General features: G+C 32.4%; 1 protein-coding gene across 6 annotated transcripts; it reads left to right on the top strand.

Annotated features, from left to right (window-relative positions):
- Positions 1 to 15,246: 15,246 nt before the first annotated feature.
- LOC114292284 (uncharacterized) lies at positions 15,247 to 24,181 on the top strand. Of its 6 annotated transcripts, none has more exons than XM_082916377.1 (7): positions 15,353 to 15,585; positions 16,854 to 17,099; positions 17,421 to 17,825; positions 18,800 to 18,973; positions 22,173 to 22,318; positions 23,683 to 23,793; positions 23,893 to 24,181. In XM_082916377.1, exons 1-7 carry the CDS (start codon positions 15,457 to 15,459, stop codon positions 23,972 to 23,974), a joined length of 1,293 nt encoding a protein of 430 aa, XP_082772503.1. In that variant the 5' UTR covers positions 15,353 to 15,456; the 3' UTR covers positions 23,975 to 24,181. The 6 variants fall into 6 exon arrangements, with proteins under 6 accessions (XP_028091995.2, XP_028091992.2, XP_028091994.2 ...); XM_082916376.1 differs by having other exon boundaries at positions 18,719 to 18,973; XM_028236195.2 differs by having other exon boundaries at positions 18,716 to 18,973.
- The last annotated feature ends 2,620 nt before the right edge of the window (positions 24,182 to 26,801 follow it).

Genomic DNA, 26,801 nt, shown 5'->3' with positions numbered 1-26,801 from the left:
TTTGCTACCTAATTGTCACTATAAACATTGAAAATTATTTGAATTATTTTAGGAAATAGGTTAAAAGTTAATTTTTTTATTTTTTTTATAAAAAATGTGTAAAAAAGTAGGAAAGTAATATGATCCAAATGGGTGTTTTGGCAAAATAGTTAAAAGCTGACTTTTGATTTTTAACCAAGCTTTTAAATTTTTTAGAAAAGTGATTTGAGAAGTTGTTAAAAAACTAGTTTTGACTTTTTTTATTAATATTTGTTTATGATCTCACATCATAATAAAATAGCTAAACTACCTCCACTCAATGTAGAAAATTTATATTTTCACCCATATAAATATAAAAAAAACATAAATAATATAATTGTAATTTTATATGTGGCTTTTTTGAACTTGTCAAATGACTCCTTGCTAAAAAAAGCTACAAGCTACAAATTACAAATGTAGCTTTTTACTAAGGCAGTGGCTTTGGTTCAATCCAAGATCGAACTGGACCGTGCTGTTGGACCCGTGGAGGCCTACCAAGGGTCTCGTTTTGATAATCTGAACCGTTCAATGTGTAGAACTCGTCGAGTACTATATGCCTGTAAAAAATCACGTTGATCGGATATCGATAGCTATGTGAACAAAACAGTTTTTTATCAACCGTTAATTGTTTCACCGTCCATTTTTTTAATACAAAACTGATTTGATCACATATTTATTGATATCCGATCAACGTAATTTTTTACAGCCATATAGTACTCAACAATTCCTACACATTAACGGTTCGGATTATCAAAACAGTCTAAAAAATGGACCCCATAAGCTGAACTGGGCGGATCCAGTCTTGATCTCAACTTGAGACAAGCTGGACCCTTTTACTAAGTTGTCAAAAGAGCACAAAATATATTAAAAGTCAAAAAATGATTTTTAACTTGTTATCCAAAAGAGGCCTTTGTGGAGGGTATAAGTTATTAGGTTTAATAGATATTTTTTTTTAGTGAGAAATCCATTCTTTATAAACTATTATGGTAGGAAGTTCATTTATTATTTTAAAGGATATTTTATTTTTAATTTTATCCTTTAATCTATCTGTTTAATTTTAAAAAAAAATATTTGTTTAATTTTTTTAACTACCTGTTCAAATATGTTATTTGTTTAATTTTTTTAACTATTTGTTTAAATAATTTTTTTATCCTTTTAATTTCTTTCATTATCTGTTCAAATATTTGTCCAAATTTTACTATCTATTACATATCCGTTCAATTTTTTACATATATGTTCAACAACAACAACATCTATCTGTGTAAAATGCCATCTATTCAAAATCTATTTGTGTAAAATGTTATCTATTGAAATTCTTGTCCCAACAAGTCCACACACAGATAATCTATTATTTAAGTGAAATGACATCCGTTCATTCTCAAACACACACCAACATAAAGATGATCCATTATCTATGCAAAATGAATCTATCAAAAATTTAAAAAACATATCCAAAAAAAAAAAAGCCCAAAAAAAGATCCATTATCTATACAGAGAATGAGGGAAACGAAGGTAAAAGATCTGGTGGTCTAGTTTCAAATTTGGAAGGAATGGTGGTCTAGTTCCAGATTTGATGGAAAGAGAGAGAAAATGGGGTAGGTGATTTTCAACTACGCATACATATATATATACAACTTTTTTTTTTTTTTTTGATCAACTAGAAATTACTAGATTTCAGTAAAAACATCAGAGGATACACCCAGTGGAAAGCAATTGTTCATAAGTAAAGAATAAAATAACATAATTAGGGTGTATATTATATAATAGAATTTTCCAATATGTCAAATACAAATCTGAATGAAATTCATCTGGAGGCACCAAAACAAATAATAGAAATTCTCAATCCCTTGACAACCCTATACCACCTAATAATCGGATCAGAGACGCCAATGAGTACACTAACAATCCTGATAGAGATGACAATTTGAACCTGACCCGACAGTGGCCCGACCCCGAATTGAGAGGTTATTCCCCGAAAAATACCCCCGACGAGCCGGGGATGGTATTCAAAAATTAATCCTCGATGATATTCGGGCCGAGAACAGGTATACATGTCCAAGCCCCGGATCCAACCACGCCCCGTTTGGCCCCCGAGGTAAAATTACCATTATGTCCCTAGGTATATATATGTGTGTGTTTGTTTAGGGTTTGACATACTCGACTCAGTCTCTCACACTCACTCACACACACGACGCTGCTCCTCTCTCTCTCTCTCCTCTCTCTTGTCGTTGTGTTGTTTAGGGTTTGGTCTCCCTCTCTCTCTTTTTCTCATCGGCGTTCCTCCCTCACCACCGATCCTCCCTCACCGCCACTGCTATTTAGGGTTTCCCCTCCCTCTCTCTCTCTCACACACGACGGGGCTACTGATTTCTCTGCTTATTCACCGTCGCTCCTCCCTCACCGTCACTCCTCCCTCGCTGCTCTCTCTGTTTAGGTATCTCTCTCTCTCTCTAGGGATTTCGGTCTAGGGTTTACATACATATATATATATATATACATGTATATATATATCTGAGTATATACATTTGCGATCTAGGGATTTCATTTTACTGTTTCTTCAACCTTTGTTTTTTTTTTCTCTCTCTAAATTTATTTATTATATATATATATATATATGTCAAAAAGTACAAATTTTATTATGAATTTGAAAACAAAAAAAGAAATGAAGCAAAAATTTTACAGTGGGATTGTGTTTATCTGTTTACAAAGCAGATCATTAATGTATATCTGTTTATTATTGATCTACATATCTGTTTATGAAAATAATCTTTCATTTTATATGAACTGTGTTTATTTTTTTATTAATTATTGATCTGTTTATTTTAAAGAATGTCACTCTGATTGTTGTATTATATGGTCTGATTGTTGTTCTAATTGGGAATTGGTATTCTGATTGTGTTCTGATTGTTGTTTTAAAAATAATCTGATCTGTGTTTGGGCATTAGTGTTATGATTGTTGTTTTAAACATTATCTGATTTGTGTTTAAAAATAATCTGATTTATTTTAAAGAATGTCACTCTGATTGTTGTATTATATGGTCTTCGTTGTGAACTTCTAATGCTTTATTCATTGGATGTGGGGTATTATTATGAGGTTGATGGCTAGATAGATTGTCAAAGGATCACTTTAATTAAACTGTCATTACCTAATGGTTGTCTTGGCAATTTCGAGGCATTGAAAGATTAGAATTCTTATACACCTGATCACTACTTTTTATTTGCACAAACTGGGTAAGATTGGTGTTGGATCCTCCTCTCTGTGATATTCCATTAGGATATTTGGATGTGATTAGTGTTTACATTATAATGGGCTACGTCTGTTTATTCATTTCATGTTATTTTTGTAAAAGTTAAAAATGTCAGAAGTTAACTCTCAAGTACCAGTTAACTCTCAATTATCATTTGAGAGTGAAGCATCACAACAATCATTGTCAGCTACCAACTCACTGTCTCCCATTTCTAATCAAAATGTTATTGACTTAGAAGAAGAGTCTAATACTTGTGGAGGAACTAAAAGGAAAACTAGTGTTGTGTGGGAACACTTTAAAAAACAACAAGTCAATGGGGTGTGAAAGACAATATATAATTATTGTAATAAACATTTTGGAGGTGATTCAAAAAATGGAACTAGGCATTTGCATGATCACTTTAAGAGTTGTACTAGGAAAAAAGTGTTGGACATGAGACAAAAAGTTTTAACTAACAACTTTAATAGAGAGAGTCCAAAAATGAATTCTTATATTTTTTATCCAGATTTTGCTAGGAAAGAGTTGTCACATGCCATAATATTATATGAATATCCCCTTTCTATCGTAGATCATGTTGGTTTTAAATAATATTCAGCAGCACTTCAACTATTGTTTAAAGTACCTTCTCGAAATATGATAAAGAGTGATATTTTAAAAATTTATAATTATGAGAGAGTGAAGACATTGAGTTTGGTGGAGCATATTAAAAGTAGAGTGGCAATCACAACTGATATGTGGACTGCTAACAATCAAAAGAAATGATTCATGTCTGTCACCACACACTTTATTGATGATTCATGGACATTACAAAGTCGCATTTTGAGGTAAATTTGCATTAAGTTTGTAAATTTGCAAATCTTTTAAAAGTTCTATCTTATTTAGTTCAATTTGCATATTATTAATACTTGTTCATGAATATTATATTTTAGGTTTATTTATGTTCTATGTCCATATACATAAGAAGTTCTTTGTGATACTTTGCTTGCATGTATGATGGATTGGAATATTGATAGAAAAATCTCTATTGTTACTGTTGATAATTGCTCCACAAATGATGCCATGATTACTATGTTGATGGATAAGTTAAGTAATACATCGCTTTTGTTGGGTAGTAGTTGTTTCATATGCGTTGTTGTGCGCATATTTTGAATTTGATTGTGATAGATGGATTGGATGTCATACGAGTGGGTGTGGAAAAAAATTGGGAGAGTGTAGCTTATTGGACAGCAACACCAAAAAGACAAGAAAAATTTGAAGAAACAGTCAATCCATTGTGTAATCCACATACTAAGAAATTATGACTTGATTGTGCAACTAGGTGGAATTCAACCTACTTGATGCTTCAGACTGCCTTATTGTATAAGGATGTTTTTTCTCGGTTGAAAAATAGAGAGCCCCAATATAAGACCATGCCAAGTAAGGAAGAATGAGAGTCTACTAGAGAGATTAGTGGGAGGTTTAAGATATATTTTTTTTATCACAGAGTTATTTTCTAGTACTAAGTATCCCACTGCTAATGTTTGTTTCCCAGTTTTATGTGAGATTAGAATGACACTGTCTCAATGGCTCTCTTGTGAAATTGAAGTGATTAGAACAATGCATCAAAAATTGTGAAAAATTTTGATAAATATTGATTAGTGATACATGGTGTTATTGGAGTTGCTATTGTACTTGATCCTAGGTATAAGATGAGTGTACTGGAGTTTTATTTTGAAAAACTTTATGGAGACAAAGCTAAAGATGAAGTTGATAGGGTTCATCAGATTTGTTACAAGAGTATCAACACCAAGTTGGTAAGGAGACCGATATTGTTGGTGACTCTTCTACTTATCCAGAAATTGTTACAGAGACCCTTTCAGAGTATGATTTGTTTATTAGTAGGAAGAGAAGTAAAAAAATGAAGAATGTAAGATCAGAGTTGGACCATTATCTACAAGATGATGTTTTGCCAAGAATTTCATGTTTTGATGTTTTGAATTGGTGGAAAGTCAATGGACCAAAGTATTCGACTTTATAGGCAATAGCTAGGGATATTTTAGCTATTCTTGTATCCACTATTGCTTCTGAGTCAGCATTTAGTACTAATGGAAGATTGGTGAGTCCACATCGTAGTAAACTTCATCCAAACACATTAGAAACATTAATGTGTGCACAAAGTTGGTTGTAGGGTGCAGAGATGAAAGGTACTCATATTATTATTTCATCCAATCTGCATATTATTATTTCACTTTTATATTACTATGGAATAATTTCAATATTGAATTTATATTCTTTACTTTTTAGGAAATTTAACATTGGAGTCAGTGGGCTATGCGACTATATATGATAATGATGAGATCGATTCGGATGAGTCGTGTGCCACTTTTGTGTTAGTTATCATCTTTTTTGTTTTAATTGTTAACATTTTTTACATCTTATTATTAGTATTGATTTTTTTTTTTTTCCTTTTTGTTATTTAACAGGAATTCAAGTTAAAGGAGATGATGTTGTATGAGTATTGGACAAACAATCTTGTTTTTTTTTGTTTTTTTTAGTTTCACGATTGATTTGGTTTTTTATATTGTAATGGATTTGTTTTTTTTAAAAAAAAAAATTATTTTTTGGGTAGCCTATCCCTTGCGGGTTGTGCTTGGGACTAATTATTATCTTTGCAACTTGTTGAATTTTCCTTTGTGTGGGCTGTTGGATAGAATATGCTATTTCAGTTGACAAATTATGGTTGCTGGATGGAATCTATCAATTTGTTGAATTTTTTGAGTAGCCTATTCTATTTGAATATGTTGAAAAAATGTTGACAGAATATGTTGAAAATATATTACAGATTATTTGAAAATATGGTGACAGATTATGCTATTGAGTTTAGCTTAACAGATTATGTTGTTGACATATTATGTTGCTATTGGGTGGTGTTTTGGGAAATTGGTAAAAAACTGACTTTTTAGCTTTGTTTGTGGCTTTTTTGGCTAAAAAAGCTAAAAAGCCAAAAAGCTAGCTTTTTTAGTGTGTTCCCAAAAGGCGTCTGAGTTTATGTTGACAGATTATACTATGCTATTGATAGATTATTTGAAAATATGTATAGATTTTTTAATTTGCTATTGAGTTTAGCTTGACAGATTATGTTGACAGATTATGCTATGCTATTGACAGATTATTTGAAAATATATACAGATTTTGTAATTTGCTATTGAGTTTAGCTTGACAGATTATGCTATGCTGTTGACAGATTACAGATTATGCTATGCTATTGACAGATTATTTGAAAATATGTATAGATTTTTTAATTTGAAAATATGTATTGATTATTTGTTTGAATAAGATGTTTAAAATTAAAAATAAATTAAAAAAAATATGATATGTTACTATAATTCGGGAAATTTGCAGGGTCAGGGATACCCGATCCCCGATCGGGAGCAGGGGTTGGGGGCGATGGGGTCCCCTCCGGGATCGGGGGCGGGGACGAAAAATTTCTCACTTTCGGGGATCGGGGATGGGGAGTGTAGTCCCCGACCTGCCCTGCCCCATTGCCATTCCTAAATCCTGACCAACTCTTCAGTTATTAATCTCTCTCTCGCTCTCTTTCTCTCTCTCTTATTTTCAATTATATACCATCAGTTTTATTCTTATTCATTGTTTGATTTTATTCAAAATTTATTCTATTTGCAAGTAATAATACAATAAGAAACAATAATCTTGATAATAATAGTGAGTTTTGGTAAGGTAAGTTGGAATTTTGAAGCGAGAAAGAAGATAAAAAGAAAATAATTGAAACTTAAGAAAGAATATTAAAAAACTTGAATATGAATGAGAAGATTAGTGTATATTATGAAAAAAAATATATATATGTATTTTTAGGGTATAATATGTATATTCTATCCTTATTAGTGAATTTATAAGATATAATAGTGTCACGACCCAAACCCACCCCTATAGGTTTAGCGTTATAACTGGCCAGTAATCCTTGGATTACCAAAGTCCCCTTAATAGAATAACATATAATTAGGGGTTGCAGAAGCAAATAGCAATTATACAACATCCATTGAGCTGTGCAGACTTATATGAGACAGAAAAATTTTAAACTTTATATACATACATATACACATCATCATATATATACATACATATATAAGCTAGACAAAAAGGGACTTAGCCCTATTTATAAAATACACAAAGACTTGTCTAGCCGAACAAGAAAACAGAACTTCAACTTATACACTTAGCCATAATCACTAGACATGTCCGGAACCTCCACGAAAGGCACAGTGGGTTGGCTTAACGAAACGGAATTAGGTTGACGCCGCTAACTTTGATCCGGTGCCTGACCACGTACATATATAGGATAAACTGTGAGTTAAAACCTAGTGAATAACGAATGTGTAAAGGGGTTAAGAATGAATGTCATTTCAGCAATTAAAACAGTTAATTGCATCTGTAGATCAGTTATTCAATGAATGTCTCATATTTCATGTCATATCAGTCATTTAGAAATCATAGCAGTCATACGTGGTACATCTAATAGCAGAACAGTACAGTAGGTCTTAATAGACCGAATAGTCAGTTGATGGCTATCAAAACAGTAAACAGTAGTAGTTCCAAATATTGGAACCGACAGAGATCTCTGTAACAGTAGCAGTAATAGTAACAGTTAGTTGTTATGGATGCCACGAGTACAATTCATAAAATAGGACAAACATTCATTCAGTAAACAATATCATTTCAGAAAATAGTACGGTTAATCATTCAGAAAATAATTGTAATTGAACATAGCTTTACAACATTGTTACTCATATTGGCTCCACTAGCAGATAAGATAATGCAGACAATTCAGATAGATCAGGCGAACGATAGCGCATGGCCTATGCAAACCCATAACATATGCACATCGAAACACAATATCAATTCATTGATCAAGCTTGACTTTTCTTGTCTTTTTCTGTCTAAGTAGTCCGAGATTCTACTACGTGCATTCTTCCTTTATTCAAATGAATCGAATTCTTATTTCACATAGCCTTTCACTACTAAGTCATTCTTTTCTGAATAAACCAATTCTTACTTGACTTCTTAATCAAGTACTACTAAGTTAATGACTTATTCTATTAATCAACTAATTAATGTTGATTGTTAACTTATTAATCTTTATTGAGCCACAAATCATGTCTAGAATGTTTTAGAAAGAGATGAGAATAAAAATGTGAACTAAATATAATTTTCCAAAATATGCTGAAAATAGGGTCTTCGCTCGAGCGCCACTTTGGTCGCTCGAGCGCCACTTTGGTCGCTCGAGCGGACTGTAAAATTTCAAAAAACTTCTGGGGGCTCAATTTTCACGCTCGAGCGAGACTTTCCTCACTCGAGTGGACAGTGTGAATTCTGGAATTTCCAGAATTGTAATTGAAGTTCATATTTGATATTCAAGCCCCAAAACTTGTATTTTTGGTACACAAATATGGAGAACCAATGTACAATAGGTGAATACTCTCAATTAGAGATCATTTATTCAAAATCATGCTCCAATTGTCTAAATTTAGATTTAATTTATTTTCTCCATATCAAACCCAATTTCAAACTCACAAATTTTAAAACGTAAATTGATTTTCCAAAACTCTTACAAATTCATGATGCATATACAATTGAAACTTAATTTTATATTAAAATAACTAAACTCAAACCCAGTAATTAATTTCCATAGATTTGAACCTAACTCCTTTACATGGATTAAATCTTCAATAAATCTTTGTTTGCATGCAATTTATGGGGCTTAATTTAATAATAACTTTCTAAATTAAACCCAAAATAATTAATTTCTAATGTAACTTCATAAACTTGATCTTAACTCCAATTCTTCATTTTCTGGCCAATTTCTTAGCAGACATTGAATATATGTAATTCAAATAAAACTAACTAATTTATTATGTACCCAAATTTGTTTAGATTAAATAAAATCTTAAATTACATTACATGCATAGATTAAAGAAAAGATCTAATTATAAACCAAAACTTTATCTAACTTTAAGATTAATTCCAAATTTCTATAATCTTGATTTTCATAAAACATTTCATTTTCTCTTCAAAATATGAATTTGAATGGCTCAATTTCTTCAAAATCCAAGATGCATGTAAATATGGACTCAAATACTCATAAAATTCCCTCATGCATGTAACAATGGAATTTAATTTCATGCAAGATTAAAAAAATCAAACTCAAAATAATTAATCCCATAAATATGAACTTACCTTAATTTTGTTGGTAATTTCTTTCTAATTATATGTAGTTGAAGTATCAAACCTTTGGAAAATAATTATGCATGTAAAATTAGAGCTCAAATTCATCAAAGGTGACTAAAATCATACTCAAAAGATGAGTTTCTAAATCAATTCCTCAATTCTTGAACTTAATTTAATTTTCTTCATTCTTTTCCTTGATTCCCTCATATCATATGTATTTAAACTCAATTACCTTATAAATTTAGGTGTTGAAGAGATTGTCTAAAAAAAATTGGGTTAGAATTTCTTACCTATTAATCTTCAAGACCTTCCTTTATCTTTAATTCTTAGCTTCCCATCAAATTCCTCCCAGTAAAGAAGATTGAATAGGCTTCATCTCCCTCTTTCTCTCTCTCCCTCCCTCTCTCACGGTTTCTCTCTCCTTTTCGCTAACTCTTTGTTTTCCATTTCAGAACTCATATATTAATACATTTATATATATCATTTTTTGCATTCCTCCTTGCACGTATACATACACTTACAAATCATAATCAGATTTCTCAGTACACCCAACTAAATTTCTCAGTGCACCACACCCACAATTTTAGTTTGTTCCATAAGGCAATTTATGCTTAGGATAAGTTTTAATTAAGCAACACTTAGTCTTAATAAATCTTGGTTAATACAAAATTAGTTAATTATAACTAATCTCAAATCCTAAATAATTTAATTGGTCTAATTGACTTTCATTAGAGCCTAATTAAATATATTTAAATTTATCAATCCGAATCAGATTTTTAATCAAACTTCCAAAAGGCTCTAAATATCAACTTAAATTTATTTTCACCCTTAATTTTGGTTCCTTAAATCATTAAGATCTTCAATTTCATATTAAACTTCAAAGTCTTTGCCAATAAATTACATACTCAATTAAATACCTCACAAATATATTTAACTCATAATAACCTTAATTTCCAATTCTCATAACTTAATGAATTCTAATTCGGACTCAATTAATCAAATCTCAATTTCAAAATCCGAATTGAATATTTAATTAAACTCCCATACGGTCCGATACTCGAAATTAAATAATTCAATTCACCATTTGTACTATCTTGAACCACTTCGGCTTTCGATTTCTAATTCTAAAATAAATCCTCAGTAGAATCACATACGAATCAGCCTCCATAATTTTTCATAAATCTCGGATTAGATTAGAATAATTAACGATTAAAATTCAATCTCCTTAATTAGTTAAGTGCTAACCATTAACATGGGGTCGTCACAAATAGTAACTAAAATTTTAATTTTTTTATTGGGTATACGAAGTTACAATTTCGGTGCAAATAAAATCACTAAAAAACATGTAATAACTTATTTTAATTTAAAAGTTTCTGTGTCAAATTGTTTGGTACTATTTTTACTTAGAAGTATTTAGCCTAACATTCATTTCCAACTTTTAGTAATAAAAGAGGTCTACAATATTTTTTTTTTTTTTTATAACGAAGGGTTCCTCATCTGTTTAGGAGTCTACTTCGAATAATTGCTTAAATCCAAGCTCGAGAAATCTCGCTTCCAATACTCGATCTCATGATTAACGTTGCTTCCATAGAAGACGACGCTGTTGTTTCGGCTCAATTCGGAGTTTGTACCGCCACAGAACTCGAATCGATCTTCATCGGAGGAATTGCTTCCGCGACAGGGGCCTTCGAACTTGTAGCCTTGAATTGGGAGGTTACAAAGAGAGATATCGTCGTCTGCGTCTCCAAAGTATAGAGAGAAATCTTCTAAAGCAAGTTTGTGATTGTCTTCTATTGTTGAAACAAGAGTGTGTAAAGGAGGAGATAGAAAATGAATGGTGCGAAGAAATGTAGCTTAATGTGGTTATATATAGTATACGTATAGAAAATTAGAGAGAGAGAGAGACAGAGAGAGGGGATGGTAACTTTGGAGCCACGACTTTTTAAGAGAGAGAGAGGGGGGTTGATAGAGATTTTGGAGAGAGAAGAAAATGGAGATGAAAAAGAGGACACATGCCTACTAAATGATTACTTTTTTTTTTTGGGTTAAAATTATCTTACAATAATGATAGAGGCCACTAATATTGGAGCTTTAAAAAGACCACTAATAACATGACACTCAATAAAAAAAGAAAAAAAACAACATCAAGGCTAAAACATTAAATCATTCATGGTGAGGCCTACTGCCACATCATTAGTGATAGCACTAATTAGTGCTCTCACTCATTTTTCATTATCTTATAATGAAGATGTGAACACTAATCACTTTGCTTGTTTTTACTTTTCAAAAAATATTTTTCAGAAAATTTTATTTTTTTATTTTTTGTACTTTTTTGTTTTTATTGAATTTTTTAATATTTTAAGTAATTTTTTTACTTTTTAGACACACATAGGCCCTGTTTGGTACAGCTTAATTTCAGCTTATTTCAGCTTTCAGCTTAATTTAAGCTATTTTGATGTGTTTGGTTTAGCTTATAGCTTATAGCTTATAGCTTTGTGGAAGTCAGAAAATAGCTTATTCTTTGAGTGGGGCAGGATATGCTTTAAGAATAAGCTGGAAATCAGCTTAAGCTGAAAGTTATAAGCTATAAGTTGTTTAGGCATAAGCTATAAGCACTTTCCCACAGCTCTACCAAACGGGGCTATAGCATAAATACACCTAAAAAGTAAAAAAATTGTAAAAAAAATCTTTTAAAAATTTACTAAATACCAAAAATACAAAAAAAAATATAAGAATTCAGTACATTTTTTGTATTTTTATGTATTTATTAATTTTTTAAAATATTTTTTCACAAATTTTTTACTTTTTAGATACATCTAAATAAGGTGCATCTAAAAAAGTAAAAAAAAATATTTAAAATTTAAAAAATATTCACTAAAAACAAAAAAACACGAAAACAAAAAAAGTCAATTTTTAAAAAACTTAATCCACAAAACTCAAACCAAACACATTGAATGCTGCTTCGTTTTCTTCATCTAGCTTTAGCTCTGGTAATTTAATTCTTTGTTTTTGGTTTATGAGTAACTCAATTTTCTTTGATTTGTTCAAAATTAGGGATGACAATTTGAATCGACCTGACAGGGACCTGCCTCTCCGACCCGATTAGAATGATTTTTTTTCCTAAAAAAATTACCTCTAACGGGCTAGGGATAGTATTCGAAAATGAATCCCCAACAAATTTAAGGCTAGGGACGGTGATAGATTCCCCTGGCCCGTCTTCGTCCCCGGCCCCGTTTCCACCCCGAACTGAAATTACTATTATACATATATATATATATATATATGTGTGTGTGTGTGTATGTGTGTTACTATGGATCCATGGAATATATTTGAGAGGTGCCTATTGATTTTAGAAGTTAACCTAGCTAATAATGTTGGTTGTGCATGCTACTTTGCAAAATTCACAAGTGATTTTTTCTTTTTTTGGGTGTGGTGTGGATGTTATTTTGTGTCTTGTTTGTCATGTTGTTATTGTTTGAATGTTTATGTTTGGACATTACCAGATTATGTTTTTATATATATTATTTTTATTTGCCTTAAAAAAAAATAAAAATAAAATGGGATATGCAAAAAAATTTTAACAAAAAGTTCAGGGATTTTCCGGGTCGGAGAAACCCAATCCCATTAAGGGGCGTGGGCGGGGGTGATGAGTTTCCCATCGGGGATCGGGACGGGGACGAGGAATTTTATACCTTCGGGGATCAGGGACGGGGGGGTGTAATCCCCAGCCCCTTTCCATTCCTGTTCAAAACACATAGAAAATTATGAGTAAATAAGAAAATATTAGTCAAAATACAGAAAAGTTTATGAGCAAATTAAAGAAGAAAAATGCTCAGGAGCACTAATTAGTGCTCCCACTAATTAGGTGGCAGTGGGTCCCGCCATTAATGATGTGATGTTTTGATCTTGGAGTTGTATTTTTTTTTTTTTTTTTACCTTTTTAATGCATTAGTGCTATTAGTGGTGATGTTTTTAGTGGGATGAATCATTATTGATTAAAGAAAGGGTAGTGGTAGAGACTTTTAGCACTAGAGCTCTAACATGAGCTCTAGTGAGGTAAAAAAAAAAAAAAAAAAAAAAGAAAAGAAAAGAAAAGAAGAAGCAAGCCAAAACATCACATCATCATGTGAGACCCACCATTAAAGCTCTATTAGAATTCTTAAATTAGAGCTCCCAAACATTATTGTTAGAGAAATTTAAAAACACAGAAAATCAGAGAAATTAAACAAATCACAAAAAATTTAAATTAGAAAAATTTCAAAATACAAAGAATTTTGTCTGAAGGATCCCAACTACTATAAAAATATTACATGTCCTTTATTTTATAAACTCTTAGGGGTTGTTCGGGATGTCCTAAATAAGTGCACTTTTTGAATTTTTTGACTAAAAAATTGAGTTAAAAAAGATGGTTGTTTGGGATAACCTTTTGACTTTTTACGAAAAAATGTGTATTAAAATAAAAAATTACCATTTTACCCCTATGCCCTATGTATAGTGACAATGACTATTGAAGGAAGCAGTGCAGAATGATTTGAATTGTGTGGTGGGGCTTCAGATTTATATATATAGGATGAGGCTTTTCTCTAGTCTTTCATCGAACTGGAGGGGTCTACTACGGGTTCTATTTCAATAATCCGAACCGTTGAATGTATAGAACTCGTCAAATAATATATGCTTTTAAAAAATCACGTTGATCGGATCTCGATAGCTATGTGATCAAATCAGTTTTATATAAAAAATGGACGATTGAAAATAAACGACTGAAAAAAATCTGATTTGATCACATAGCTATCGATATCCAATCAACTTGATTTTTTTACAAGCATATAGTACTTGACTAGTTCTACATATTGAACAGTTCGATTATCAAAATAGAACCCATGGTAGGCCTCACGGGCCAAACAACACAGTTTATTATAAATTTTTTATGCAGCCGACTAGGTAATTTGTACCACCTGGTCTCCATCACGTCAATGACTTTTTGGATTATATTTTTTTTTGTGTAAATTTGTTTTTTATATTTTTTTTGGGTGAATAGTGATAAACTTTTAACTTTTTTAGTATCTTTTTAATTTTTTATATTTTTTTAAAGATGCCAAACTAGGCCTTAATATTAAGGACCTTAAAAAAAAAGAAAAATGATTTTTCCCCACAATTTCATGCCCTCGAACAGCCTGAAAGAGAAGAGAAGAGAAGAGAAGAGAGAGAGAGAGAGAAAAAGAGAAGAGAGGGGAAGAGGAGGCAGGTCGTTGCAGCCGTCGCGGCCCTCCGCTCGATCGTCGCAGCCCTGTGTCCTTTGTCGCCTCCGCCTCTGCCTCGCAGCCCCCGCCTCTGCATTCGCCTTCACCCCTGCATTTGCCCCCTGCATCTGCCTCCGACCCCCGCTCGCCGCCTCTGCTTCTGCCTCCGTTCGTCGCAGCTGTCTTCTTCTTCCTTCTTCTTCTTTCTTCTTTCTTCTTTCTTCTTCTTCTTTTCTGATTGGAAAAAAAAAAAAATTTCAAACGACGAAATGACGTCGTTTTTGGATTCGGAGGATTCGGGGGCAGCTCTTTTCGAGCTACATAGCACAACTCAAAAAAAAAATTCCCTCTTGATTATAGTTTATTAGATAAAAATAGATTAAATAAACTAAAAAAATTAATTATTTAAAAATTAAAGAATGAATATTTTTAATTTATGTTTTTTAATTATCAATTTTTAACTTAAAAAAAATCTCTACCAAACATAGCCTTAACAGGGAAAAAAGAAAAGAAAAGAGTGGGGGACAAAGTAGAGAATCTCTCACACTCAGGCTCTATCTCTCACCGGTTTCCTACGACATTTCCTAGTTATGACCCAGACGACTTTTTTCAAGTCCTTGATCCTGCCCCACTCCCTCAAATTTCCTATCTTTTCCATTTCTCTCTCTCTCTCTCTCTCTCTCTCTCTCTATACAATCATCCATTGCTTGAGTTGAGCTGAGAGCCAGATGGGTTCGAGCAACAGTCGCATGGCACACCGCCCATCTGAGTCCACCAGCCCCAATCTCACCAAACGCATCCTCTCTTCTCTCATCTGCGGTGCCTCCACTTCCCAATCCCAATCACCTCCCTCTCTGGTATTATTATTCACATCTATCTATCTATATGTATATATATATATATATATATATATCTGTAACAAACCCTTTTGCATTTCATGTTTCAAAGCTTCAGATTGATACTTCTTCAATTCAGTCATTTCAATTTTGATTTTATTTTTTGGGTTTATGTTTAGGAATTCATTCATCAGGTCTTTTCTTTTTTGGGGTGAATTTTTGAATTGGTGGGACTGGATGGGATGGGATGGGACCCTCTTTGTTGATGATCATCTGCACCCAATTTCTTTGTTTTTCTTTTGTGTGATTTTTGGTCGTTTAAAAGAAATTTTTTACCTAATCTTTTTGTTGTCTTTCCTATTTATATTAATTATCTAATTTTTATTTCTTTTTGGGGTTTCTTGCGAGAATTATTTAAATAGAGTGCAAAATTTGTTTTGTAGAAAACTAGAAGTAAATCCAAACCAACAAAGCTCCCTATGCATCCAAGATTACTAAAAATGTACATATTTTAGAACTTGAGCCTTCACTGGAATAAAATAACATGAAATGGAATAGAATGGTTATTCTTTGGCTTCTCCATGCAATGACCATTCCTTTATAATTGTGAATGAGGATATTTTTTTATCATTTATTTAGGTTCCATTTGTTTGACGTAGTATTTGACTCATTTTTTGTCATTTTTTTAAGAAATATATTTCTGCATCATATTTTTTTTTATAAAATGACTTACCTTTAAAAATTTTGTAAGTCAATGTTTACAAAGTTTACTCTCACTCACTATCTTTTTAACACATTTAGCATTTTTAAATAAATAACTTAACTCATTAAAAAGTTATAAATGATACTTTATTTTATTGAATCGAAATTTCTCTTTTAGGTAATAAATATTTTTGTTTCAAGTGTCAACTAAATGCCAAAAAACAAAAACAAAAATATTTTTTCTATATAAAATCAATTTACAAGAAAAAAATATTTTTTTTGTGTACAATAATTTACGTCGAAACAAACGGAGCCATAGTGAACCAAACGTGAGAATAGACATTATGTTGTAATGATCATTCCATTACACTTCATTCTAGTGAACCAAACAGAGCATTAACTTGAACCAAACTTCAATTGAAAGTGCCATAGTTATGAGAGACTTGGTAACATTCTGAGATGAATTATTGCTAGTTATTGTTCCCTTCGACATACTTTTATGACATGAAGTTCTTCAATGAATAAAAACTATGTGCATAAACTAATTTTGAAAATGAGATTGACAGGTTTAGCATTTTTTGCTGCAGATGGAAGAATATCCAAATAAATCCCCAATAAGTTCTGTGGAAAATTTAGCTCCTGTTAGTGATCAATCACGGAGCTCCGGGGAAGAATCATCTGCAATCTTTGGCTCGGAAACTAGGTTTAATGCTTCCGAAACTGAAGTTGGAGCCTCGTCCGGAAGCAGTATGGGTTCCTTTGAGGATAACTTTGTTGAACATCGATTGAGAAATATTGAGGCATGTAGGAGTAAGGAATCAGTTTCTACACAGGTAAATGCTAATACTAACTGTAATTGCAATGGAGCTTATTTAGATAAGAATAGTCCTACAGCTAGTACTTCCCATGAAGAACAGCCACATCTAGAATTGATTTCTGCAAATTCAAGTATTGGATTCAATGCAGCTGCTGAGACTGATAATTCAGCAAACACAACTGTGTCTTTGATTTGTCCAGAAGACAGACATTCAAGTTTTGTGGCACAGGAGCATTCTCATGGGCATTCTGTTGAAAATCATGATATTTCAGTTATGGGCATCAGTACTAATTCTGAGTCTGTTTCTGTTCTTTCTGATGCTTTATGGAGTCTTCAGTTGTTTGGAGATGATACCGCTCAAGTGGCGACTCCTTCTGGTTCAGGATTCCTTGTGTCTGATACTGATGACGATCTGAGAACTGGAAGTTCACTTCATGTTGATGTGGTGAGTATCTCTTCCAACATTTTATCTAGTAGCATTGCTGAAATAAGTAATCGTGAGGCAAGAAGGAATAGTAGAAGACTATTTTGGGATGCTTTATCGAGACGTAGTTTTAGAAGGCATAGTGATTCCCCCACTATAGTTTTCACAGCAGGTCATGCTGATGATCTAGGATCTCATGACAGATGGTTACTTGATTTGAGTGGTGATCTTCATTATGATGGAGTTGGCCGCGAGTCCGAATCCCTGGGCACCAGAAGGCATGACAGAAATGAACGTCGATGGCAATTAGGATCTGAGGTGATATTTTATGTAATTCCTTCTTGTTTCATATTTGAATTGCCAAAATATCCCTGTAGAAAATTTGGGATTCTAAAATCTTGTGAAGTAATGAAATTTATAAAAGTTGAGTTCTTGTTGACTCATTTTTATTGGGTACTTCAAATAATGACACAAATCATTTTCAAAATTCTCAAAAGATTCACTTTGATTAACTTCTATCCGGAACATTCTGCCCCGCTGTAGAAAGCGATTTTATTTGCAAATTGATTTCAGATTAGTAAGATACTAGAAGGCCTTTTTTTACCCATTGGGGTTGGGCCATTCTGGTCTTTTTGAATAGGTGATACTTACATTGTTTGTTATGATTGATTGTAATGGCGGGGAAATCTGTAATTTTCAAAATTTAGGTGGAAGTTAACGGAGGCGTAACTTGTGTGATTTATCAAGTTTTTTTTATAATTTTTTTATAATTTTTTTATACGAATTTGACCAATGCATATCATATCTGCCACTTTTCTGAATGAATGGATTTTCAAGGTCATCTATGATGTCAACCCCCTTTTCTCTCAATTAATGTTTTGAAGATATGTACTTTTATGGATTAGAATGGCTGCATTAGCTTGGGAACTTCCAATGGATTTTATTATTTTTCAAAACTGTTGTTATAGCCATATATCTTGAAAAGAAAAAAAAAGAGAGGAATTCAATCTTGATTTAAGTATCCCACATGTGAAATTGGCTTGTATATACAGGTCTTATAAATGAGTAGTATCATCCAGTAATAAGGCAGATTGCAATTATGTATTTGGTTTCCATTCAAATTCTCCTGCTTTTTGATATCCCTCCCCCACCCCGAATCACGCTTCATTGACTTATCTATCCTTTCTTGTTCTGGTGTAATGGAACAGCAGAATCACATGCTGAAAATTTGCACTTATTTCTCTGGCATCTTGAGGCTATTTCACAATCTCCTATCTGCATTATGCATACAGATCTCTGAAAGAATCCGAAGTGACCAAGATGAGGGAGGTCGGCAAACTACTTTCTGTGCATCTGGGCTCCACCCTGATGGTACTTGCTCATGTGATGCATTCTTCATGGGTGAAGAGTCCAGTACTTATGCAAGTATTTCACGGATAGTCATGCTTGCCGAGGCCCTGTTTGAGGTAGATTCCCTTGATCAAGTGGCTTTCATTTTGGCTAAACTGTTTGACTGAACTTTTTATGCTCAATTTTTGCATTCAGAAGCTAATAATATGCTAAATTATATTGCAGAACATCAACTAAACTTGATTAGCTTTTAATGTTCTGCTCTATGATCCGTATCTTTCCATCCTTTTGAAATTTTTTCTGCTGTAGGTTGTGAAATTATCTGATGCTTATGGGACATGTATGACCAATGGTTGTTGTCTACTTGCCATGAGAATATTGAATCCAAGTGAAAAGGTTATCTCATGAAGCACCTGGACAATGGAGCGATGCCATGTCCATGGAATGTCAAAATGCTTTGTGACTGCTGATTTTTATTTTTTATTTTTAACAAAATATCTGAGTAACACCTGATGGTATTTTGTTCTTGGTCCAAGTTTAAAGGGAAAGGAAAGTTTTGATGCACAAAATGGTGGCTTATTGAAACCTTTACACTATTTGGGTTTATGCGTGTGATTTTTTCGAGAACCAGTTGGATCAATTTTCTAATAGTGAAAACAAGCCTATTTGTGTTGTGATTTTGGTCTGGCTGGTTTTTACACCGAAACAAGGAAAAAAATTTCATTTAATTTTCATTGAAATGATATAATGCTTCAGTTTCCTAGGAAACCGGCATGAAACAATTGTGGAAAACCGAAATTCCAATGTTTCTATCAAAACATAAATGAAAAAAACCATAACTCTTTGAAACACTTCAAAACACATTGAAACAATGATTTTGTTTTTGCACATATCAGAATCTCTGAACAAATTTGTTTTTGTTTTTTTCCTTTAACCATGGAAAATAAAAAGCTTTGAGAACAAAGAAAGCATTTGAAATTACCCTCCAATCATCAACCAACCAAATCCTTTAGATTTATTATCTTGATCTTTGTTGAACGAATCTCTGAACAAATTTGGTTTTGTTTTTTTCCTTTAACCATGGAAAATAAAAAGCTTTGAGAACAAAGAAAGCATTTGAAATTACCCTCCAATCATCAACCAACCAAACCCTTTAAATTTATTATCTTGATCTTTGTTGAATGTTATTCTTAACCTTATTACAAGGTATTTTTTAATCATGTTATGAAAATGACCTCCCTGTCCTTAGGAACTCCTTTGACATTGATTATTGTTAGTGAGTTGTGTTATTATTTCCTGTATATTTGTGAACCTTATCTGGGAAGAACCTTCACATTTACAATTATAAACACTTAATTTATTTGACTTTAATTTAATGATTTTCAGTTTGCATTAATTATACAACCAAATTGTACGCTTGTGCCCTTTATGTGAATGGGTCAATAGATCCCAAACATGTTTAATTATTTATTTATTAGGCTACATGTACATTTAGATAGCTTTTAGTTTTTTTTTAAAACGCTTTTGTGTGTTTACAAAATTATTTACCGTTTCCCTTATTTTTCCGAAATGTTTCATTTCCAAGCTAATTGAAACGACACATCGAAGTGAAATTTTGACTATGCAAGAGCGTAACTTTTGCTAACTTTGGATGTTATGTGGAAGTAAAGTTAACCTGTGGAAGTGAACGGAAGTTTATGATCATGACTACAACAAATGAAATTAACAGTTGAACACAGGAACATGGAGCACTTTCCGAGTTTTCGTGCGGAAAAGTGACTAGGGAGTTTGACTGCTAAGATATACCAATTACTATAGTGTTAGTGTGGGAGCTTTAATTGATAGGATGCATAATATTCTCTTTTGTCAAAACCTCTAGTTCCCCATCACTAAAAGTCCAGGTTCGATCTGGAGCCTAGATGAAGTTCCTCAACTTTAATTGAATGATGAATCCAAACTGAATTAAGCCATTATTATACTGATTGCATGCCCATCAGCCAACACTAGGAGCGTCCCACATGTCATAATTGCTAACGGGGAACAAATGCAAATGCAGAGCTTCAACCCAAGACCTCCCCTAACTTCAGCTTTGATACCATGTCACATGTCACGGTTTTGGATAGAACTCAACCCTAAAAGTTAGCTTCTAAAGTGAAGGTGCCCTCACACTTAGCTACGACACATCCCCTTTGTACGCAGGCGATGTTGGGAACTTGGGAGTTTGTTTCACACTAGTGTCACCATTTTATCTGGTGCTTAAAACAAGTTCATCTGGAGAATGATGGTTGTTATTGAGTTTAGGGACAAATCCTATGTCAATCTGGATCTTCTACTATTCTATTTAGAATGATTTGGCTTGTTGAAATTAGAATGGATGTGACAAATTGTTTGTTCAAGACTAAGTGGACTAAATTAGCAGGGACTGACTTCAAATTTGTCTTAAGGAAATAGTGATTTGCAGTGTCAGGATGGCTTACAAGAGAGATGAGTACCCCTATAAGTCACTTTTTGTCTTCGAATCTGTGGTTGTGCAATTTCATCCAGTATGGAATTATTGCGCTGAAGTTTACTTCTGATACCAAGATAAAAAAATTGTTTACCTAGTCTTTTATAGAAATACTCTGACAAGATTATAGAAACTTTATCTAGTTTTTCAATACCTTGAATTTTTCGTATTGTTAACCTTCTTATTTAGCATAATAACAAACATCTGACTAGACAACTATGCTTATGCGGCTACTGAGGGTCTCCTTATGGTTTTACCTTATTTATATAAAGACAGGTTCACCCAATCTACATGCTGATGCCTGATTATGAAGTGCTTCTATATCACTACTGTGCAAATATATTAGAGATATTGCTAATGATAGTTACAAGAAGTGAATGAATGATAGAGTTAGTTTATCATTTACTATGCATAGATGATTTGTTTTTTCTTTCTTTCTTTTTTTGTTGACAGGTCCAAGGATGTGTTTGTTTATTTTTCTTACTGGTTCTGTCTAATGTGATAGTGTTTGAATTTATTCTTATCATTATTTCGTTTATAGATCGAGTTGATAGTTTTAGAACCAACTAGGCCTAGCCTAGTTGGCCACCATACTTCTCCTAAGGGCTTAGTCCCTAGGAGGAGCTTGCGGTTTCAACTCTCCCTACGGGAAGTTGAATTAAGAAGGCAAGCACTAAGTGGTTTGCAAGGGTGGGGAGGCTAACTTTCATAGGTGCTAATCCAACAACTAACAACTGACTTTAGCCGATCAAAAAAAAAAAAAAAAAAAATTGACAGTTTTAGTAAATCTCGTTTCGTCCAATCTGTAGGTTTTGGATGAGATTCATCGGCAACCTTTGTCTCTTTCACTATCCATGCTCTCATTTCCGGCTCCAGAATCTGTTGTCGACTCATTTCCTCTCAAGAATCACAAAAGGTCATATGCAACTGAAAGTGAACCAAATGATGTGGAACAGTAAGTTTTTTGTATTCTTGTATGTAGTTTGCTTTGTGTATTGTAAGTTTCATTGCTTACCTATTTATGGAGTAAGGCAGATCGAATCCATATAATAAATGCTAGTTCTGAAGTGTTATTATTGGCTGGCATGTCACACCATACCTTGAGGCGACATAATCATGAGCATATAGAAGACCAAAAAAAAAAAAAAAGACATTGCAACTTTAGTTGAACCTTGGAAATTGTTTGGACATACTTGGTTACGTTAAACTGACAATATAGAAAAATATGCAAAGTAGTTAATTGTAATTGGCAAGGTATATGAGAAGGTAAACCAAAATCTTTACTCTTGGATAAGTAATCCATAATTTTTTATTCCTATTCTTGATATCCTAACTCAACAATTTTGTGCAAAAAGCATGTGGCAGAAAACCAATCTTCTGCCCCAATTGGGTTTGTAATTGTATGAGTTCGTAGATCCACTTTCTCCCAAATTTGTAGAAAATGAAATGCTCATTTGTGTGCAAACAGCCCCATAACCCCAAAGCAAGAACAAAAAGTAAAAAGGAAAAAAAAAAAACAAAAAAACAAAAGAGATAGTGATAGAATGCATTATCATTACGGTTCTGTCGTACCTGCATGAGAGCCACGGTACTTATCCTATGTGGCATAGATAATGTCACTGCAGTACAAATAGGTGCCACTCGTCTTTCTGGATCTCAACTTGACATTCTCTGTTTAATGTGCTCACAAAGGGTGTAGGAAAACCCTAACTCTAATATTTAGGATTGGTTATCCATATTGCTCATAGGGGCTGGTTGTTCTCCATTTTGCCTTTAATTTCCTCGAACTTATAAATCATTGGACATGAGCAATATTGTTTATTAGCAGATAACCATGTTACTTTGAGATTTTCTAAAGTTCTGTCTAAACTTGTAAGCTTGATAATTTGTCCAATTTACCCTTTGGCTATTATATTTGTATCCTTCAAGAAGGAAAGTATAACGCTTTGGCTATATTCTGTAGAGATTGTATAAATATTAAATCCAAGCATTGCAGTTTACTTTTATAAAAATAGATAAATTATGGAAGTAAGTTACTAGATAACATAGTTTAATAACTCCATAAAGAGCGAGTTTGCATTTGATATGGAAGTAAGTTACTAGATAGCATAGCTTAATAATTCCATAAAGAGCGAGTTTGCATTTGAAAGACAAATACAATACTTTGCAGCATGTTGAATAATAATACTGACTCATGAATTCTAATCAAATCATTCCAAAAGTAGTTGCCAATGTGTTCTTGCATGTTATTTAACTTGTAACTGCCAATTGTTCAGTTTATCCCGTCTTGTTGATAAATGGTTTTAACATGATCAATAGGTGTCACATTTGTTTGGTTGAGTACGAGGAAGGGGACAAAATAAGAGTTCTCCCTTGCCACCATGAATATCATATGTCGTGTGTCGATAAATGGCTTAAAGAAATACATGGGTATGCCCACTTTACTGTCCTGTCCTTCACTTTATTTTATTAAGCATTTTTTAAATTAAAAAAAATAAATATTGACTGTGCTTATTCTTTTGGTTCTAGTGTATGCCCACTCTGCAGATGCAATGTTTGCGAGGGCGTCACCCAGTGCTCTACTTCAAATACTGAAGTTTCATCTCAGTGATTCAAGTGTACACATCGCTGTAAATAGGGTAACTTCTTGAAATGTTTGTGTCAACCACACTTTACATGAATTTCCTCGTCACTCTGCACTTTGTACTCGTATTATATAGTTTTTTTTCCCCTCCAAAAATGATATATCCTGTAAATTTTTTGTAATCTGCAGTTCGACTGTGGGTTTGGGGAATTTTATCAATCATATTTTTATGAATGAGATGTTTACATGCGTTCCTTTTGGGCAAATTATATTAACAGTCCCAATAGTTTAGGACTTGTGTTACTTTAGTTTTTGACTTTTTAATTGTGACGTATTTGATCTTGAATTTTAAATCTTGTTTCAATTGAAGATACTATTGCTTAATTTCAAGGGTAAAATCGTTAATTTGATAAAATATAAACTAATTTAACAAAAATTAATGTCAAAAAAATATTTTTAAAATTTTAAAAATTATTTCTATCCACTAAAGATAAAATTATGTAAAATTGATAAACCTTTTAGACATTTATTTATTTTAAATTAATTTTTATTATGTATTTGGATAATGATCATGTAAGGGGTGGTTGTTAGGATTTTAATGTGTAATCGATATATTTAATATATGAAATGTTTTTAGTTTTGGATTTTTAATTTAATGGATTGGTTTAATAATGATATCAAAGTTGTCGTCATATTTGACTTTTTAAAAAATAGAAACTAATTTAATGAAAATAAAAACAACAACCCATTATATGATCGTAATCTAAATGCATAATAAGAATTAATTTGGCACAAAAAAAAGTCTAAAAAATTTATCAATTTTATATAATTTTATCTTTAAAGAGTAGAAATAATTTTTAAAAATTTAAAAATATTTTTTTGACATTTATTTTTGTCAAATTAGTTTATATTTTATCAAATTGACGATTTTATCCTTAAAATTAAGCAATGGTTTCTTCAATTGTCTTTATTTAGAATAAAATTTAAAATTTAAGGTCAAATATGTTACAATTAAAAAATTAAGAATTAAAGTGACACAAGTCTCAAACTATAGGAACGCTAGGGTAATTGGCCGGTGCCTTTTTCAATGAACAAGTTTCTGATCTTAAAGAAGAATTAGGTCCATATTCTTCAATCCACTGCATCATAGCATCCCAGCCTTTCCGAAATTTCTGGTTCCTATTTTCCTCTCCTTTTTTGGTTATCATTTCCACAGACACCTCATTTTTGAATGTTGATTTACATTAATCCTCAAAATTGATTTCTGCTACTTTAAGCAGTGTCAAGGTATCGGCTTTCGTGGCAAAATTTTAAGAATATCTCCTAGATGAGTGTTTGTGCTACTTTTGGGAATGGTTTTCATGCAATAGGGTTTCACGCTGTGTTTGATTGGAGGATTTGAGGAGGAATTTAGAAAGAGAAATGGAAAAAGTGTGTGAAATTAGGTGAAATATAAGTATGTTTTATTTATATTTTACCTACATTTTCCATTTCTCTTTTTAAATCCCTCATCAAATTTCCCAACTAAGCATAACATTAGTGACTATAAATGATGACAGTGCTCAAGAAGTTTGAAATGGTGGAACTGGACACACAAGTGATACAGAGCCATGAATTTGAGTCAACACTGTCATTGTGAGTGATTTGAGTCACTGAAGCATCATTGTGAGTGAGGGGGTGGTGGTGGTTGTTTTGAGTGGCCGAAGTGTCGTGTTAGCGAGGGTTGGTTGTTGTACACAATGCCCTCGTGGGTGCTGTGAAGTGTCATAAATGACAGAAGAAAAGTTATTTCTATCATCAATTGAATTTATGCGAGATGGTGTTACTCAAATTTGTCAAATATTAACAATGCCAAGCTCATACGAAGCCTAATGTGGAATGAAATTTCTTTTATATATGATCTATACACCACACTTAGATGAATTTCAATTACACAAACATATTTTGTGTACTTTTTTATGTTCCGTTTTTTATGTATTTAGTATTTCTGAACAAATATATATACCTTAATTAGGTTTTAAGAACTTGATTAATCATGGGTCATGGTTGAATTAATGTTTGGGTGGGTCTATGATTCAATAAAGGTTGTGGCTCCATACATAAATGTATGAATTTAAACGTACGTACTAGTATAGTAAGAAACATTATCATATGTAGGCATTTACTACGATTAAATGCAAAAGAGCAATGCATTGAACAATGAGAGACCACATAAGCAACCACCATGTGCAAAGGAAGCAAGCAATTGAGAGATTGAGGTTGTATTTGAATTCTAAATTTATAGAGAAAAAATTTAAAAAGTTAGAATTAAATTAATTTGAATAAAAATTAAGTTAAGTTCACTAAAAATGAAAATTGTAATTTAATTGAAAAAAAAAATTAAGTAATTTTTAAAATTAGTAAACATTTTTTATTAATTATTATTATTTTTTTGGGTGCTAAAAACAGGTCTACTAGGCAATAAAAAATTTATTTAATATTGCACATGACACTCTTTGTATTTGTTTGACTTACACAAATAAATAGTGTTTATTCATTTGAGATGGGAAAAAGAAAAATGCTTCATGCCACTAATACCCATTAATGACGTGGTATCATGTGAATCTCACCACTGATGTGATAAATTTGCTTTTGTTTTGTTTTGTTTTTCCCTTTACACTGCCACTTCATTAGTGGTCCTTTTAGAACTTCCAATTTAATGCTCTAAATCAGGACCGTAGGAAAAATGCTCTCTCATGACATATTTACTTGGATTTTTCTAGATAATGTATGGTGAAGCGATATGAAATTTTAGGTAATTTTTGGATTTTTATATTTGAGTCCTTAGTATTACTGTTTGAGATAGTGTTACAAG

This window comes from Camellia sinensis, chromosome 2 (genome assembly GCF_055761805.1).
Source record: "Camellia sinensis isolate YWXY chromosome 2, ASM5576180v1, whole genome shotgun sequence".
Classification (NCBI taxonomy): domain Eukaryota; kingdom Viridiplantae; phylum Streptophyta; class Magnoliopsida; order Ericales; family Theaceae; genus Camellia; species Camellia sinensis.
The sequence above is the reverse complement of the archived record's forward strand: the minus strand, read 5'-3'. Positions and strand labels throughout refer to the sequence as shown.

Excerpts from the sequence above, each read along its gene's own strand:
- LOC114292284 (XM_028236191.2), top strand. The coding sequence starts at position 15,457 with ATGGGTTCGAGCAACAGTCGCATGGCACACCGCCCATCTGAGTCCACC. Across the intron at positions 15,586-16,853 it reads CCCAATCACCTCCCTCTCTG|ATGGAAGAATATCCAAATAA; the intron begins GTATTATTATTC and ends TTTTTGCTGCAG. Across the intron at positions 17,826-18,715 it reads GATGGCAATTAGGATCTGAG|CAGAATCACATGCTGAAAAT; the intron begins GTGATATTTTAT and ends GTAATGGAACAG.